Consider the following 16,325-nt stretch of genomic DNA (forward strand, 5'->3'; position numbering starts at 1 on the left):
ATTAAAAATTTAAATTCAAATTATAACTAATAATTTTTAGTGGGTCTATAAACCTAGTTTAAGCAAGTTCATCCCTTAACACATAATGTCACGTGTATTTGAAAATGTTTTCACAGATAAATGTATTGAATAATTTTGAAATGCTGGTTTAAGAAGGAATTTTGGTGTAAAATATTTTTAGAGAAGAATTTTGGTATAAAATATTTATGTATATTAAAGGTTGATTTTGACATGAAATGTAAAAATTCCCATAGTAAAAAACAAATCATTTTCCAAAATTTCATTCTAACTAAGACATACAAGTTCCAACTGATTTAGCTAAACCACTTGAGCTCCTCAGGTCTAGCTTTTCCATCCTACAATGTCAAAGAAACGTCAATTGCTAAATAAAATATATTATTTGTAATGGAATAAAAAGAAACCAAAAGTCTGAAGCTCAGGACACTAAGATAGCAGTATCTAAAGCCTAAAGGAGTAAAGGTCACAACTTTACACTGTTTTCTTACCAAATATCTAAACTTTATTCATGATAAAAATGTACACAGGCCAAAAGCACTGGCAAAGAGCAATACAATTTCTCTCCTGCATTATATTTGTCCACTATACTCTGTTAAGAATTTGGAGCTTAAAGTAATTAAAGTTGGCCCCTTAAATTGACATCTCTGTTTTCAAGAACTAACTGTGAAGTCGCTATCTTATGATTCTATTAGTACTTTGATCATTTCCTTCAAAAAAATAACACAGACAATGGAGTTTCGTCCAAAAAAAAAGAGAGAGACAACGGAGAAACATAGATAGAGGATGTTTAAGGATTTAAAAATAATATTTCCACCACTATCACATAATTCTTTTGCGGGGAACATGAACAGAAAGAGCACCCTAACAATGGAATCATATCAATAGCAATAAACTGAAAATGATAAAAGGGGTATGGAAGTACTGACCTGCAGATTATTGCGGGAATACAAGTTAAGGCTACAGTTTAATCATTCAGGGTAAGAAAGTTATGTCTATCATCAGATAAATGAATCTGAGCAAAACAATAATTACTATAGGTAATTCCCACATGATATAATTAATAACTATAAAAAAATATATGTTTTCATCCTGTGAGATGTGAAAGATCTGTAATTAATAATTTGAGTATCAAATTCAAAGAGACAGACACCTAATATCAATGACCAACAGCTTTTTTATGACAAAAAGGATTACACATATTTCCTCAGCTTAAAATTGATATAGATCTACCTAATCAAGTCCCATTTTTATGTATTTCATGCAAAATACTATACAATTGGGAATTTGTTCTGCAGAAAAGGGACTTTTGGGGAAGAAGACTCAAATCTACAACTCTCTTTGTCTTCAACTGTTTCTTCTTGCGTTTTTCCCCAAACCACAGCATAAAACCCAAAGGCAATAATAACAGCTCCTATCACACTGCATAGTAAAATGTGGGAAAAAAGATCAGAGAAAAAAAATTGAAACAGACAACATTTTTTTCTTTTATTTTCCCTTTCCTAACTGCTTTTGCATTCAGGATGAAGAGTTGATGATAATTAGTCCTGATAATACATAATCAAGTGAGGAATACTACCTTCCAAGATAGAGAGTATCCCCTATGAAAGATACCCCCATGAATACTGCAATAGCCATCCCAAGTGGTTTAAACATGGAAGTATATACAGGGCCTCTCTTATGACATGCCCATGTGTGAACAACACTTCGAAGTGATACTGCAAAAACTGCCTACAAAATTAATCAAAAAAATATCAAGCCATTATAAAATCCAATAAGAAGCTTATCGTGGAGGAAGAGTAAGTAAAAACTTGCTTCTCCACGCTCACCGAGAACCCAATGGCAACCAACCCAATATCAGGCCTTATTTTCCAAGCATTCAGATCTTTCTCAGCAATCAGAGTAACTATGGCTGACAGGATAGTCACAAAGCAACAATTAATCAATGTAATGATTATCTCTGACGGATAGTCCCTTATGATCCAAGTCTGGAAATGTCAAAACAAAGATCAATTCTTGAAGTAAAATTATATCTAAAAATACGTTGTAGATATTTTGGTAATGTCTACCTGGATAATGTAAATTACAGCAAGGATAAAACTATGAACTGCGAGGAAAAAACCTCCGATGGCCCAGTTTGATGGAGGCAAAACAAGAATCTGACTTTGTAATTTATTAATTGGCAGACCTTTATATAAAGTTACAACTAGTCCACCAGTTATCAACATCATTGTTCCAATAGATTTTGCTTGACTGCTTTTGCTTTTCAAGTCCAGCCTTTCCATCCTAAAAAAAAAAAAAAAAAATCTAAGCCTAATTAAATATTTGCGCTCAGTATATCTACATAAACTGCAATGAAAAAGAAGGCTGCTGGTGATTAGTACTTGCCCTGAGATGACACCGAGTATGAAAGTAAAAGCTGGAGTTAAATCAATCATTGCTGAGGCCAGAGTTGGATTGCTGTATCCTATACCAATATATGTGAACACCTGACCAGCACAACTAAAAACTTGCAAATAAATTCAATAAAAAGATGAAAAGTTAATCAGACCTGCATTAATTAGTAGCGGAGAAGTTATATAATACCTGAGCAGACTAAGAACAAAAATTTTGCAAAGTATGGATAGTGTAAGCGGTGGAGCGATTCTTTTTCTGTTGAATGAAAGTAAAAATTAAGAAGAGATTCAAATAATTCTTGAAAGAATAATTAACGGTACATATACTTGCCTGTAGAAGATAACAGAAGATGAAAGAAGCAAGAAAATGGCAAGCATGTTAGAGTAAACCACTAGTATATAGTGACTGAAGCCACTGCTCATGGCTGCTTTGTTTACAGTATTCAAGCCAACATCCAAGAACTCTAATGTAAGCATAACTGCAGTTACTCTTAAACCCCACATTTCTCGCGTAGATTGATGCACATTACCAATACTCACAACGTGGGAGATTTCAGGTCCTTTATAAGGAAAGTGCATGTAATTGTTTTGACAGTTCACAAGGGTCAAATGCCTGCATTTTATAAAAATGTATCGCACGAGTTACTCCAATCCACTTGGGGGTTGGGAGACTTTGTACAGTGCTCTTTGACGCATATCATCTTTTTCGACCATGCATCCTTTTTTATCCTTTAGGTAAAGTACAGGTTTTTATTGGTAAAAGAGGTTGAAAATCAGGACAACCCATATTATTGACAAACTTAGATGTCTCATTCACGAAGTTTCCTCGAGTTTTTCCCCGTCAAGAGACCAAAATTTGGAGTGAAAATAAAATCACCAGTACAGGGCCACATAAGATTTTCATTTACCCAAATTTGTGATTAGAAAATGTCAATTAAGCTTAAGCCAGTGTTTTGCAAACAGTACTACATATCCACAGTTTTGTTTCCCAGAAGAGGGATCTTATGAGAGCTCCACTCCAAGTTAGAATTTCCTTTGTCTTCTTCAGCCGTATTTCTTCCTGGGCTTTTCCCCATATCACTGTAGACAATCCAAGGGCAATAATGGTACCTGCAATTACACTGCAGTGAAAAATTCCACCAAATAAAATGTTATTTCCTTCACAAGCTTCAAAAGAAAAAACAAAATTGAGGTAAATGAACTAAAAAACAAGATTCTGAATCAACTAAAAAACAAGATTCTACCCGCAGCAGATATCAGGACGACAGCTTTCAAAATCTTGGCAACAAGCAACAACAGAGTGGTTCTCGATCTTGATGGCCCAAATCACATGTGGTTTTAGTTGGGCTTCAACCGATATCTGTTTCCAAATCCATAACTAGGGAATGTAATGTGCCCCAAATACCATCTGAATCCAACTTTGCATTTATGGGCCGCTCTGTCTTCTTTCCCCTTCGTCAAATCCATGTTTGCTCCACGCTAACGACCGTTTATAAGACAAAAACCGCACACAAATCCAGCTTAACATATCTCAGATGGCAAATTACTTGTCTAAACGGCTCCATATTTACTCTTATAGATCAAAATCAATGACAATAAAATTTTTTAAAAAAATGTTCCCTTTTTTTTTTTTTTTTTTACACCGGTTTAGCTAAAATTTTCCCATGTCAGACGTTTTGACGACTGTATCACTAGGCGAATAGAAACGTTTGTCGACTGTATTACTAGGCGAATAGAGATCTGCTATACGGTCAAAGGAACTGTAGTTTTTGTCTTTTTTCAGAATGAAATAATTAAAAAAAAAAAAAGTAATAAGGTTCTAACATTTTCTTTCAAATATCTACCGAGAAGTGATAAAGAAAATAGCCAATATATTCATATATTTATCAAATATATGTGATTTCTTATTATTACATGCATGGATGGTCTTTTGATGAAAGAATTTTATAAATTTTTTTCTAAAATCTAAAAACAAATAATTGCAATATTTACTTCTATATGGATTGAATTAGTAATTCGTTAATTGTACTTGAACATAGAATGTAATTGTATATTTAAGTATAATCTCACGGAAAATGTATATATGACCGAACAACATGTTCAAATCTTCCGTAAAAAAATATCTAATTGAAAATAAAATAATAATAAAATTGAAATTCTAAAAATACAAATTTTACATTATTCGTATGCATACAATAATGCGTGATGAAGGTCCCGAAAGCAAACTTTGAATTGGAAGCCAATAATTGTTTCCAATATATATATAATTAATAATGTGAATCCAGAATATATTCTTTGTCAGTTAAAAAGAAAAAAATCCAAAATATATTGTAGTCTTAAGAGTGAACAAACAATAGCTGGATGCACAGTGGAGTATTAGCTGACATAGAAAAGTGCTGGATGCAATGAATAGCCTCTGCCAAACAGAGAGAGGACAGCCCTAAAAATTACCACACCAAACCCTTATTACATCAAATTCATCGTTTTTTCCAAGCTAAAGGTAGACTTGGATTTTGACATTAGATACTATGAATATACTACGTGCTTGTGTAGGGTTTTTAGATTGAAAGAAGATCATCAATTTTTGGAGGGTAGCCATCCTTTTTTCTTTTTCTTTGTCTTTTTCTAAATCTATTTAAGGCTATATTGCTCATTTCAGTAATTGGGTAATTATTTATTTTGATTATACGATCTAACCATTCTTTTAATATCCAATTGCATGCATGAATTGAACACAAATTGCTTAGTTTTTTTCCTTTTAAGTTTACAAAGTGGAGACTCGAAATTTCGAATTCTTGACTTCACAAGTAAAGTTCACTGAGAACCTAATTCAGATTATTATATTGCTAATTTAACAACCTATTAACAAATTGCAACTAGTTCCATGTATATGAATTTTTCTTCCCCTCATATTTTGATTCCAGATGGTGATGATGAATAATGGACGTAGATCAGTAGCAATACCTTTTCTTTTTACTGTTTATAGGCAGCGTACCTAGATCAGTAGCAATACCTTTTCTTTTTACTGTTTATAGGCAGCGTACCGCAGCCGGTTTGTCAAGTTATAAGCCTATTTTGAGTGTGGTCCGAAGGTTTCAATCACCTATATAGCATAGTCTTCCATTAGCCACCATTTTCAACTAGCGTTATATAGTTCGTTTTTAACTCCTCTGTCCATTTTCTTTTGAACAGTGCTATGATCAAATTTCAAAAACAACAAGTTCATTTGTTGATAATCAAACGTCTATCCTTTGCATGTTCTGGACTCCCCTCAAACCAGTTCTGTGGATAGAGCTGTGTTGTTTTTTACGACTTGGGCGTTGAGGCCTTCTTAATTTCTAAGGAAGGGAAAATAAGATTGTTATTTCATTTTTATTTATTTATTTGTTTATTTTTGTCTATAAAGCTTAACCCATATTTTTTTTTTCTTGTTTTTCTTTTTTTGCAATATCCATGATTGCATTAGAGCTTAATTAGTGTTTTTTATTTACCTTTCAGTTTAATAATAGATGCACATATCCGTAACTATTTCAAATTTGCACCATGACAGTATTGAAAAAAAAGTTGAAAATTTATACACTATTTTAAATTTGTGTGAAATTATATGCAATAGGATAAAAAAATAATATTCAGATAAAATTCGTTCAAATAGACTGACTCCAGATTTTAAACCGATACGCGGCACGTGGGAAGAAAGATAAGGAAAAAACGTGGAAGTCACATGAGAAAGAAAGGAATGGAGACGATGGTGTCGGTCTTAATTTGGAGAAGTACAACAGAGTTGATGAAGCTCTTCTCCAATTGAGATTGACATGATAGCAAAAAGAAAGACTGGTCGTATAGCAACCCAACCCATTGGCCACTTGGATTGCTACATGCTAATGCTACCTAGCTACTACTCTCGCACCTCTCACTCTCTCTCTCTCATATATATGCCTTTCTCCGTCTCATGCAAAAGCAATACAACGAAATAATAAAGCTAATTTTTCAGAGCTTTATGTACTGCTTGCTTGCTATTATATATATGTGGGCTCTCTCGTCTCATCGCATGCCTTTCTTCACTGCTTTGTCTTGTGAGTTGTGACCTATTCTCTTTTCCACTGCCCTAACACTGTTACCCTAATAGGCTAAAGTATTACTATGTATTTTCAATTGTAGGAGCTCGCTCTTCGAACAAGCCATTCTCATGAAATTATATTGATGCAAATGATAGTGTTGTTATTTTTTTCACATGAAAAAAAAATTTACAGACTAATAAAAGATTATAACCGTATTTTCAAATGTAAAATCGACTATTTGATTTGGTATATACGTAGTTCCATACATTAGTTATAGAAAAGAATTCACAAAAACGAATGCTATTAATCATTCTTTAGAGTATTGTCAGATCGACTCTCATTCATATTAATTTTAATAGGTAATCATTCAAACAAAATAAAAATTTTTGCTAGTATAAATTAAAATTTAATAATTGTACTAAAATTTGGTTATCATAATTGGAATGAATCAGATATTTTTAAAAGAAAAAATGATTTCAATACCTTCATGATTGGCAATCAAAAAGAAAAGGAAAAGAGGATCAGAATCAACTAAGCACTAAATTGCAATTTCGCAATTTTCAAATCCAGCCCACGATTTAAACTCTATAAAGATAAGAAATAGTTAGGCTCGTATCTGGCCCATGGCTTACACAAGAGGTGGCCCACCAATCAGCTGCCTAATACTAATAGGATAAGCATTGCAGGCATGTACGTACTACAATTCTTTAAGCAGAGCTTATACCTTATTTTTCATATAGCCTTTTTAATTCTATTGTCATTTTCTAGAATTTATGTAATTGGCAATTAAACTTTCGAGAGCGGGTAACGAGCGTTGAGACGAGTGATGAATCATTCCGCATTTTTTTATTTTTAAAATGAAATCGATCCTACAAATAAGAGTATGAACTTTTTTTTTTTGAATAAAAAAGAATAATTAATAAAGATATATCAAATGTAAACACGTACCTTTCTTTGTTATAATAAGGGTTAACTGATTTTAATCTCAGGAATATAATTTATTTATTTTAATTAACGAAAAAAGAATTATAAGTCCAATTTTCTTTTTAAAAAATATTTTACGGAAAATTAAAAAAAAAAAAAAAACAGTATTCCAAAAATGTGCTAACAATGTCATTACAATAAGAGGTAACGAACATTGATTCTCTTAATTTAAGGGAAAACAAGTTATTAATTAGGAAGGGACTTATCTAGAAACTGATGAATAATGAATATAGAAAATATGAAAAAATAAATAAATAAATATTTAAAAGAGAGAAGTGAGAACAAAGAGCATCTCACCTACTCTATGGCCATGCTCCCATGTGCAATCCTTTCTGTAAAGAGACGGAAAAAAAATGGCAAAGTACTATTGCTGTTTGTTAGACATTGAAATGACATTGGTTGGGCACATTACAAGAGTAAAAATATTTAAATTAATTAAATAAAAGACATACTATGGTTGGTAGTTAGGGAGAAGATGCATGAAATTGTGATTGCTTTGCTAGCCCTTTTGAGGTTTCCCAAACGGAGTTTTTAAGAGCAGAGGAAGAAGGAACGGATTTTTATTTTTTTATTCAAATAAATAACTATTTAATCCCTCAAATTTGATAATCATAAGATTTTCATCCCTTAATAAATATGACGATTGGTTTCTAAAGTTTTACTTAATAAATAAAATGATAAGTTTTTTTTTTTTTTTAGAAGAAAAATAGGTATATTAAGAAGAAGAAGGACCAATGTCCAACATAACAAAAGGGACAATAGAAAGGTGGACTTCTTCTATCCATCTAGTAGTATCCTCTAAAGAAAGTAAAGCTAATTTGGAAATTTCATGAGCCACTTGATTTTCTTTCCTACAAACATGAATAAAATTAAAGCAAACGAACTGAAAAAGGGCACTAAATAAACAAAAGAATTGAAGTTAATTATAATTATGAAGAAATATAAGGACTAAATAATAATTTATCTTTTTTATTTTTGAGTATGTGTTTATTTGGTAGTAGTGAAAAGGGCACTTCTTTTAGTGAATGATCAAATGTCTGGATCTAATGGTAGAGTGGACCCACATATCTCAGTCATGTTGTCCTCAACCACTGATGTTTAGATGCCTATTCCATCTCTATGATTGTGAGTCATTTTCACCTCTCTGTTGGTTAAAGGAGCTAACATCATCAAAACTCCCCACCCAAATGCTGCAATCATACCTTCTTCTTTCACTTTTTAAGATTTTCATATTTTTTTATTTTATATATATATATATATATATATATATATATATATATATATATATTAATCTTCCAATGATTATGCTAATCTAATTCCCTGCTTACTTTCCATAAGACAAATTAACATTCCATTTTGCATCAATGTCTCCATCTTTTGGAAACTTTTTTAATAATTAATCACTTTTACTTTGCATTTTGGTCTCCAAATCTCAATCCACTGATTCTTTTGTTTTAATCATTAACAAACGCTTGCAATTACATATCATAATATTTGCATATGCTCGTGTACCAAGTCAATTAAATTTTTTTTTAAATCGTTACTATTTTGCTTTTTTTTTAAATTAATATTTAGAAATATCTCCATTTAAACTAAAAAAAAAATAATTTTGATTAATTTGGTTTATGAAATTCACCATACACTTGATTAGGTAAGTCTTTTTTTTATACATATTTAGAATACGTTTGGTATAACGCATCAATATTTTTTATTTAAATTATTAAATGATAAAAATGGATAATATTCTTTTTGATTGCTGAAAAATAAAAACCAAAAAACAACAACCATTAGGCGACCCCTAAATTAACTAATATTTTAAATAAAATTTAATTATATGTGGTGTGAAAATGAATAATTTTAGACAAGTCTGTGGCCTTGGTTGCGCAGTACTCAAGCTAGCAACTTTATTTAATGATGTTGATGGATGATAATGGTGATGGAGAGATGTCTAAATGTTAATTTCTAAGCCTTAGAGAGTGCGTTTTTCTGATAAACATCTGTATCCATAATTGTTGGAATCACACCATAATCAACATCCTTCGTTCCATTGACTGTTCATGCGGATGTAATATATCAAGTGTAAAACTTTACTATAGATCACAAACATTTATCATCTCTAATTTTTCTTGTAGCCACTTATTTGATTCGTTTCGAGATTTGTGATTGTAAATCCTCAATTTCGCAAGTATTTTTCTATGAACCGAACCCATGATCTTGCAGAAATTATGCATCTGTACACCTAATTTTTCTTGGAGCTTCTTTCCCCCCTGCACTGATGATATGTAAAAAAAGTTTGCAAAGGAAAGGAGACCAATTTCACAGCGATGAAAAAGGCTAAGGAAAAAAGGTTATAAACAAGAAAGAGACTGTTTGGAGTTTGGTTTATGGTTTTTAATAATATATATGGGTAGTCGAGCTTCAATAGGCGTAGATTGTGACCACAATGCCTCCACGTGATGTCTTGGAGTTTTTGTCTGTGTAAGAAAGCTAATAGTTGCAGTGCTTTTGACATATTTTGACCAAACTTCTCTCGCTCCACCTTCAATTTTTAGGTGTTCATTTGACTCAATTTTCATCACAACGAGCTGTAGCTGTAGGGCATTTTTGAATTTCAGTTTTAATATTCAATATTCAATATCACTATCGCTATCATTTTCCTTTGTATTGGTGAGGGCTAGCTAAGCTAAGGTTATTTAATTTTCATATATGCTATCCAGCTCCTGCATATTTGGGCACCCACTATGTATAATATCTTCCAGTGATTAGAAATGTACTACGTATAATGCACAACTATATAGCAATAACTGTTCCATATTAGGTTTTTTTTTTTGGCAAGTCTTTTTTCTTTTGAAGACTTTCTTCATATTATAGACAATTAATATCTTTTCTAACTTTATAGTATGTTCGATAAAATTAGTTGTTTTTGTAGCTGTTAGCTGTTTTGACAGTGTGTAGTTATTTGAGTAGCTTTTCATAAAATCTAATTGTTACATGATTTAAGCTTTTCATAAACCTAGTTGTTTGAGAAGGGGGTAATTACTCCTTTTGTACATGTAAAAATCCTTTTACATACTCATATATATAATTTGTCGGGGAAATGAAAATCAAATATATATATAGAGAGAGGATAATTGATTTCCTAATTTTGTTGGTGTTTCATTTGTTTCTATTGACCTTTAAAATATGACTACATGATGTGAGAATTGATGGAAAAGGCAATTTCTTTATGTAGAAATTGCCATTCCAATCAATTTAATAATTAACCATATAGCGAATATATAACTTGGAATGAAGAATTCTTCCAAATTACACTCATGCGACAAGTCTAAAGTGTGTCCTAAAATTAGGCATGCATGCATGCATGAACAAGCATATTTAATTATTTGTGCTTGCAAAGCAATATTTTATTACTAAATAATTGATGCATCCAACCGCTTCCTTTTCTCGTTCGTTATCCTTTCTCTAATTTTCTATTAGGGAACGAAAAAAGGAAAAGCATTCAAAGAACAATAGTACGCAGAAAACCCATATTGGGAAGTGTAGATTGAATAAAATATTATCAAGAGTGTGTAAAATTAGGAAGAAAACAAAGTGCTTAATTTGCTTAGAGGATAAGAGCTTTTCATCACTTCAAGAAACACTGAAGTTGAGATATATATATATATATATATATATATATATATATATATATATATATATATATAGAAATCACCTATACATAATATAAGTAATCACCAACCCTTCCTTTCTAGTTAGTGAAAAGAGAGAATCATCTATTAGTTTTCTTGGTTATTTTATGTTTGTGTTTGTTGTTTCTTTGAAGACAAAAAAAGGCAATCTAACCCTAGTCTTGGTTTTTTTTTTTTTTTAATAAATAATATAAAAACACAGTCCGTATCAAACATTCTAAATCAAAACCTGCCATTCTTCGTTCCCATTTCAACTTTTCTCATTAGTATAAAATAAAATAAAAAAGAACTCTTAACTATTATTAAACTATTTAAAAATCACAAACAACACATATATATAAAGCAGTAAAGAGAGATTTTGCCTGCTTTTAAGTATGCATTATTGGATATTGTTGTTATGTTGTCTGGTAATCAATCTTACACAAATATATATATATATATATATATATATATATATATATATATATATATATATATATATAATCACTTTCATAACCTATAAAAGCAATTGCTTTGGTTCTTCTTAGATATCGGAAAAAAAAAGAACATATATTATTTTAATGTGAAGTGGGATTGTAGAGGATGGGAAGAGCAGAGATTCCACATCCTTAAATGGAAGAAAGGGATGGGGCAGATATATATATTGACCAAGACTCTTGTGCCATTCTTTTCTCCCATACCAACCAACTTCTCCAATTCCCTGCTCCCATATGAAGTTCTTGGAATTGTTATTAAAAAAGAACAAAGAACCAAACGTTTTTTTATTAGTATTATAATATGGCCACTAGAGCCATCACCACCGTCCATAAAAATCCAAGCCTCTTTTACTTGTATCCCCAAAAGACTTGTTTTGCTTACATCAACACATCAGAGACTGTCTCCAATTCTACTATTTTGCACTGATTGTACATTCATGCACTAGTCAATTTTAATCTCCCGTATCAGAACCCATTTATAGCCCACAAATGGGTTGCCTTCAAAAGAAGAAGCCAAAGAGAAATTTATGTAGATGGTATTGTCCGTCACCACCAAAGAAATTAATTGATGGGTTCTTTTAGATAATTAATTATGGATTAGTAATAATTAATTGATAATTAAAAGATGTACAGTTTTTCTGTTAACAGCTAGTCAAAAAAGAAAGTGTAGTGACCTGTCAAGCTTTCTTGGTGTCAGGGAGAGAGGGAGAGAGTGCGAGAGAGAGAGAGAAAAGAAAATGAAAGCACTGAAAGCTCTTTTTAGCCATCATGTATGTGTAACTTGCACAAACACACACACACATATATATGCACTCTCTCTTAGTGCGTGTACGTGTGTATGTGTGAGGAAACCAATTTCTTCTCCACATGAAAATGATTCCACTGGAAAAGTACTGTAAGGATTAGGGTTGTATGTCTCTGTATGTTTAAGTGTCTGTTTTCAAATTTGCACGACAATATACATTAGATATTTAATGTTAAAATAATAATTAAGAACAAATATTTATTCATATAATGTGATTATGGAATTTTAATGTATAAGATCAAGTTATTTTTTTCTTATCTTTTAGTGCGATTTTTTTAAAGAAAGTATTTTATATATTTTTTTTTCCCAATTTATACTTTGCTTAGCATTACTATTAATTTGATCAAATTAGATCTCAGAAACAAAAGATTCATATTGCTGACTCATTAAAACTAAAACTTAATTATTATTGTAATAAATATCTTTTAGTAAGAAGTATAATTAGATAAAAGAATTGATCATATAGTGAACCTATGTATTTGCTTAATTGTTTTATTAAGGTGAGCTCTCTTTCTTGTTCTCTTGAGTACCCACAGGGACAAGTTGCACTCTATTATACATTCGATGATGATCAGTCAACAAAGAATCATGTGATTTTTGTGCTCTAGCTGATCTTCCCATGGTGGGGTCATTTTCTCCAGACTGATAAAATGTATACATTTCATTTTCATACAAAGGAATAATGTTAGATTAACTCATATCTATAGTGAAGCTAACTCCACTGTAAACTGGTTAGGTTTCTGGTTTTTCTATTCGAATTCATATTTTGGAAACCCTTCCTTAGGTCTTAATCCCTAGTCGCTTATTGATATTAGTGGGGTTTTTTGTCCTCGTCTTTGTTTAGTCTAGTTTATTTTTGAGTTTTGCTACCAAATTGTTTGAAAAAATAAGAAGAAGAATGCTTTCTGTGGGTGATAATTTATGCTTCCCAGAGTAGAGGCTTCTACAAATAAGGCAGCCATTGATTTCCATTCGTTCATAATATTGACATATATACATTTTGGTAGTGTCAGACATTTGCATACAGATCTGCCAAAACTAATTATAAATTGCTAGACTACCTAGAAATTAAATTTGATATTGCTGATCAAAATAAACGAAAATATTAGAAGAAGAAAAATATTATTGACTAAAATGACGGAGCTTTTTTTGTTTGATTTAAGTTTTTTTGTTGGAGGGGTTGCAAGAAAATGAATGGGGGTGGTGGTGCAGGTGGTTCTTTAACATTTGACCTAATAAATGAAGATGGTTATAAAGAAGGCTATCTGGGACTGAAATGAGTGGTAATACCTTATAGTGTCAGAATGGTAAGAAAATAAAAACAGACATTGGGGTTTGAATTGAACAGAAAGGTACAGGTCTTACAGAGAAACGGGGAGCTACTAGTCATGATGATCTTGTGTAAGAAACAAGAATGATAAGGTTAGGTCTTGCTGATATTTCCTTCTATCATAATTGAAATAACCAAATAAATAAAAATAAAAATAAAAAGTACTGATGATTTGATTTCTGGAGGGTAGTTTTGAATGGAGGATATATATATATATATATATATATATATATATATATATATATTCAATATCATAAAGAGTAGTAAAGGACCGATTGGGACCATGAACCACAACGGGTGGGCCTCAGGAAATCATTTTGGTAAAATTTAAAGCATGATTAATTACAGTACCAGAGAGTAGAGAGAGAGAGAGGAGGAAAAAAAAAGAGAGGTATAAATGTAAGATTTCCCTGTTTGTAGGCTTATATAAAGGAGAGTATGATGTTGGGGTCTGCCTTCTTTTAAAGGTAGAGTAGCAGGGAAAAGGAAAGAGTAAAAAGAAAGAGGGGAAAATTAGAAGAAGAAGAAGAAGAAGAAGAAGAAGAAGAAGAAGAGATCGTCTTTTTTAAAAAAAAAAATCAGTTCTAAATATCACCTTGTAATTTCGAGTAGTTATAATATCAGATAATGGAAGAACATCTCAGTCCATTGGCAGTTACTCATCTTCTTCAACACACTCTGCGTAGTTTATGCATTCATGAAAACTCTCAATGGGTTTATGCTGTTTTTTGGAGAATCTTGCCTAGAAATTACCCACCTCCCAAGTAAGTGCCCAGCTAGCTATTTCTAGCTACCAATGATTTTGCTCTTCTTTTTTCTTAATACAGCATTTAATTCTATAAAAACGATTTGGTACTGCCTTTTAATTATATTTTTTATCAGATGGGATGGTCAAGGAGCCTATGACAGGTCAAGAGGAAACAGAAGAAATTGGTAATTAATTAATCAGCTAATAATTCTTTGATTTAATAATATGTCAATGATCATAATCTTATATGCTATGTGAATATTAATTGTGCAGGATATTGGTTTGGGAAGATGGTTTCTGCAACTTCTCTGCATCAGCAACTGAAATAAATTCCAATGACTGTCCAAGTTCATCTGTTTATGGCAACTGTGAATTTCAACCCTATCAAGGCCTTCAACCAGAGCTTTTTTTCAAAATGTCCCATGAAATTTACAATTATGGAGAAGGGTAAGCAGCAAAATACCAAAAATATGACAAATTTTATGGTTGCCTGACATAAATATTAATATTTTAAGGCAGTGCAATTCATGTATGTATAATATATTATGAGCAGATTGATTGGTAAAGTAGCTGCTGATCATAGTCATAAGTGGATATACAAAGAACCTAATGATCAAGAAATCAACTTCTTGTCTTCATGGCATAACTCAGCTGACTCTGTAAGCAGATCTTTCCTTTCATATGCAATACATTTTGTAAAGAAAAGTAGAAAACTTAATGGGTTTTCATTTTCTTATCATATATCTGTATTACAGCATCCTAGGACATGGGAAGCCCAGTTCCAGTCAGGTATAAAGGTATATATACACTGAGTGCAGGCAAGAACTAATTTTTCTAATAAAAATACCGAATAAAAATACAAGATTTCAAATAGATGTATTTTCTTTGGATTAATATCTATACATAATATTTGCAGACAATAGCTCTGATTGCAGTTAGAGAAGGTGTTGTTCAACTAGGAGCAGTCCACAAGGTCTCTATCTCAAAGAAAATTTTAGTGTTTCTAATAATATAATTATATACAAGTGCGTGCACTGATTAATTATGCTTTGAATGTTATTTAATATTAAGGTAATTGAAGACCTGAGCTATGTAGTTCTACTAAGAAAGAAATTTAGCTACATAGAAAGCATACCAGGAGTGCTATTGCCACATCCATCATCATCTGCATTTCCTTTCAATGGATCAACACCAGAGACTTGGCACTATCAAACTGCAACTATTGGCGCTCCCACAGAATTTTATGACCATTTCAATAATCAATTCCCATTCAAAATAACTCCTTCTATGAGCAGCCTTGAAGCCCTACTCTCTAAGCTGCCATCAGTAGTGCCACCACCACAAGCACAAACCTACTGTACTGAGTCACAGTCACAGTATCTGGCCGTACAAAGACCGGCTATGGAGTTAATGGGGATGGAAAAGGTGGCGAAAGAAGAGCTTGAAGAAGATTATAGAGGTGAACATGAAATGGGTGAGAGTAGTTCTTCTATTTCAGCTTATCGTAGACAGCAATTTCACCATCACGATTTGAATGTTACTAGCAGCGGACCCAATCATGGGTTTATTGAGTGAAAAGGTATTATTATTATTATTATTATTATTAATTGGTAGCTATATATTAGGCTTATTAATGAGTATTATATATATAAATATGTACGTAGGGTTATCAGGATTGATTTTTCATTAAGGTCTAACGTTGTAAGCTGCTTTTTTTTTTTTTTCTCAGTTTCAGTGTCATTTTATCAATGTTTTTATTACTAATTTTCCTTTCAGGTTCTTTGGCTGTGGAAGCTATCTATCCTAGTCCAAGATTTTCTAGTA

At 31.7% G+C, this 16,325-nt stretch overlaps 2 protein-coding genes across 5 annotated transcripts; one reads left to right on the plus strand and one right to left on the minus strand.

Moving 5' to 3' along the window:
- Nucleotides 1–1,099: 1,099 nt before the first annotated feature.
- LOC105649861 (WAT1-related protein At4g15540) lies at nucleotides 1,100–3,115 on the minus strand. 4 transcript variants are annotated; one of them, XM_089721399.1, is made up of 7 exons: nucleotides 2,743–3,104; nucleotides 2,602–2,667; nucleotides 2,404–2,517; nucleotides 2,085–2,301; nucleotides 1,845–2,003; nucleotides 1,595–1,746; nucleotides 1,100–1,437 (listed from the first exon to the last, which is right to left on the minus strand). In XM_089721399.1, exons 1-7 carry the CDS (start codon nucleotides 2,988–2,990, stop codon nucleotides 1,287–1,289), a joined length of 1,107 nt encoding a protein of 368 aa, XP_089577525.1. In that variant the 5' UTR covers nucleotides 2,991–3,104; the 3' UTR covers nucleotides 1,100–1,286. The 4 variants fall into 4 exon arrangements, with proteins under 4 accessions (XP_089577525.1, XP_089577524.1, XP_020541125.3 ...); XM_089721398.1 differs by having other exon boundaries at nucleotides 2,085–2,517; nucleotides 2,743–3,109; XM_020685466.3 differs by lacking the exon at nucleotides 1,100–1,437 and having other exon boundaries at nucleotides 1,603–1,742; nucleotides 2,743–3,115.
- An 11,060-nt stretch (nucleotides 3,116–14,175) lies between these two features.
- Nucleotides 14,176–16,325, plus strand: LOC105649862 (Serine/threonine-protein kinase WNK (With No Lysine)-like protein). The gene is made up of 7 exons (XM_012236675.4): nucleotides 14,176–14,517; nucleotides 14,636–14,686; nucleotides 14,775–14,948; nucleotides 15,055–15,160; nucleotides 15,257–15,298; nucleotides 15,418–15,474; nucleotides 15,573–16,325. The coding sequence occupies exons 1-7, from the start codon at nucleotides 14,381–14,383 to the stop codon at nucleotides 16,074–16,076; spliced, it is 1,071 nt and encodes a 356-aa protein (XP_012092065.1). The 5' UTR covers nucleotides 14,176–14,380; the 3' UTR covers nucleotides 16,077–16,325.

The sequence above is a fragment of the Jatropha curcas genome, chromosome 5, assembly GCF_041381405.1.
Source record: "Jatropha curcas cultivar XTBG-Jc1 chromosome 5, XTBG_Jcur_1.0, whole genome shotgun sequence".
In the NCBI taxonomy this organism is placed as follows: domain Eukaryota; kingdom Viridiplantae; phylum Streptophyta; class Magnoliopsida; order Malpighiales; family Euphorbiaceae; genus Jatropha; species Jatropha curcas.

Excerpts from the sequence above, each read along its gene's own strand:
- LOC105649861 (XM_089721398.1), bottom strand. The coding sequence starts at position 2,990 with ATGCACTTTCCTTATAAAGGACCTGAAATCTCCCACGTTGTGAGTATT. Across the intron at positions 2,004-2,084 it reads CTGTAATTTACATTATCCAG|ACTTGGATCATAAGGGACTA; the intron begins GTAGACATTACC and ends TGACATTTCCAG. Across the intron at positions 1,438-1,594 it reads GATACTCTCTATCTTGGAAG|TGTGATAGGAGCTGTTATTA; the intron begins GTAGTATTCCTC and ends TTTACTATGCAG.
- LOC105649862 (XM_012236675.4), top strand. The coding sequence starts at position 14,381 with ATGGAAGAACATCTCAGTCCATTGGCAGTTACTCATCTTCTTCAACAC. Across the intron at positions 15,161-15,256 it reads GGCATAACTCAGCTGACTCT|CATCCTAGGACATGGGAAGC; the intron begins GTAAGCAGATCT and ends TCTGTATTACAG. Across the intron at positions 15,475-15,572 it reads AACTAGGAGCAGTCCACAAG|GTAATTGAAGACCTGAGCTA; the intron begins GTCTCTATCTCA and ends TTTAATATTAAG.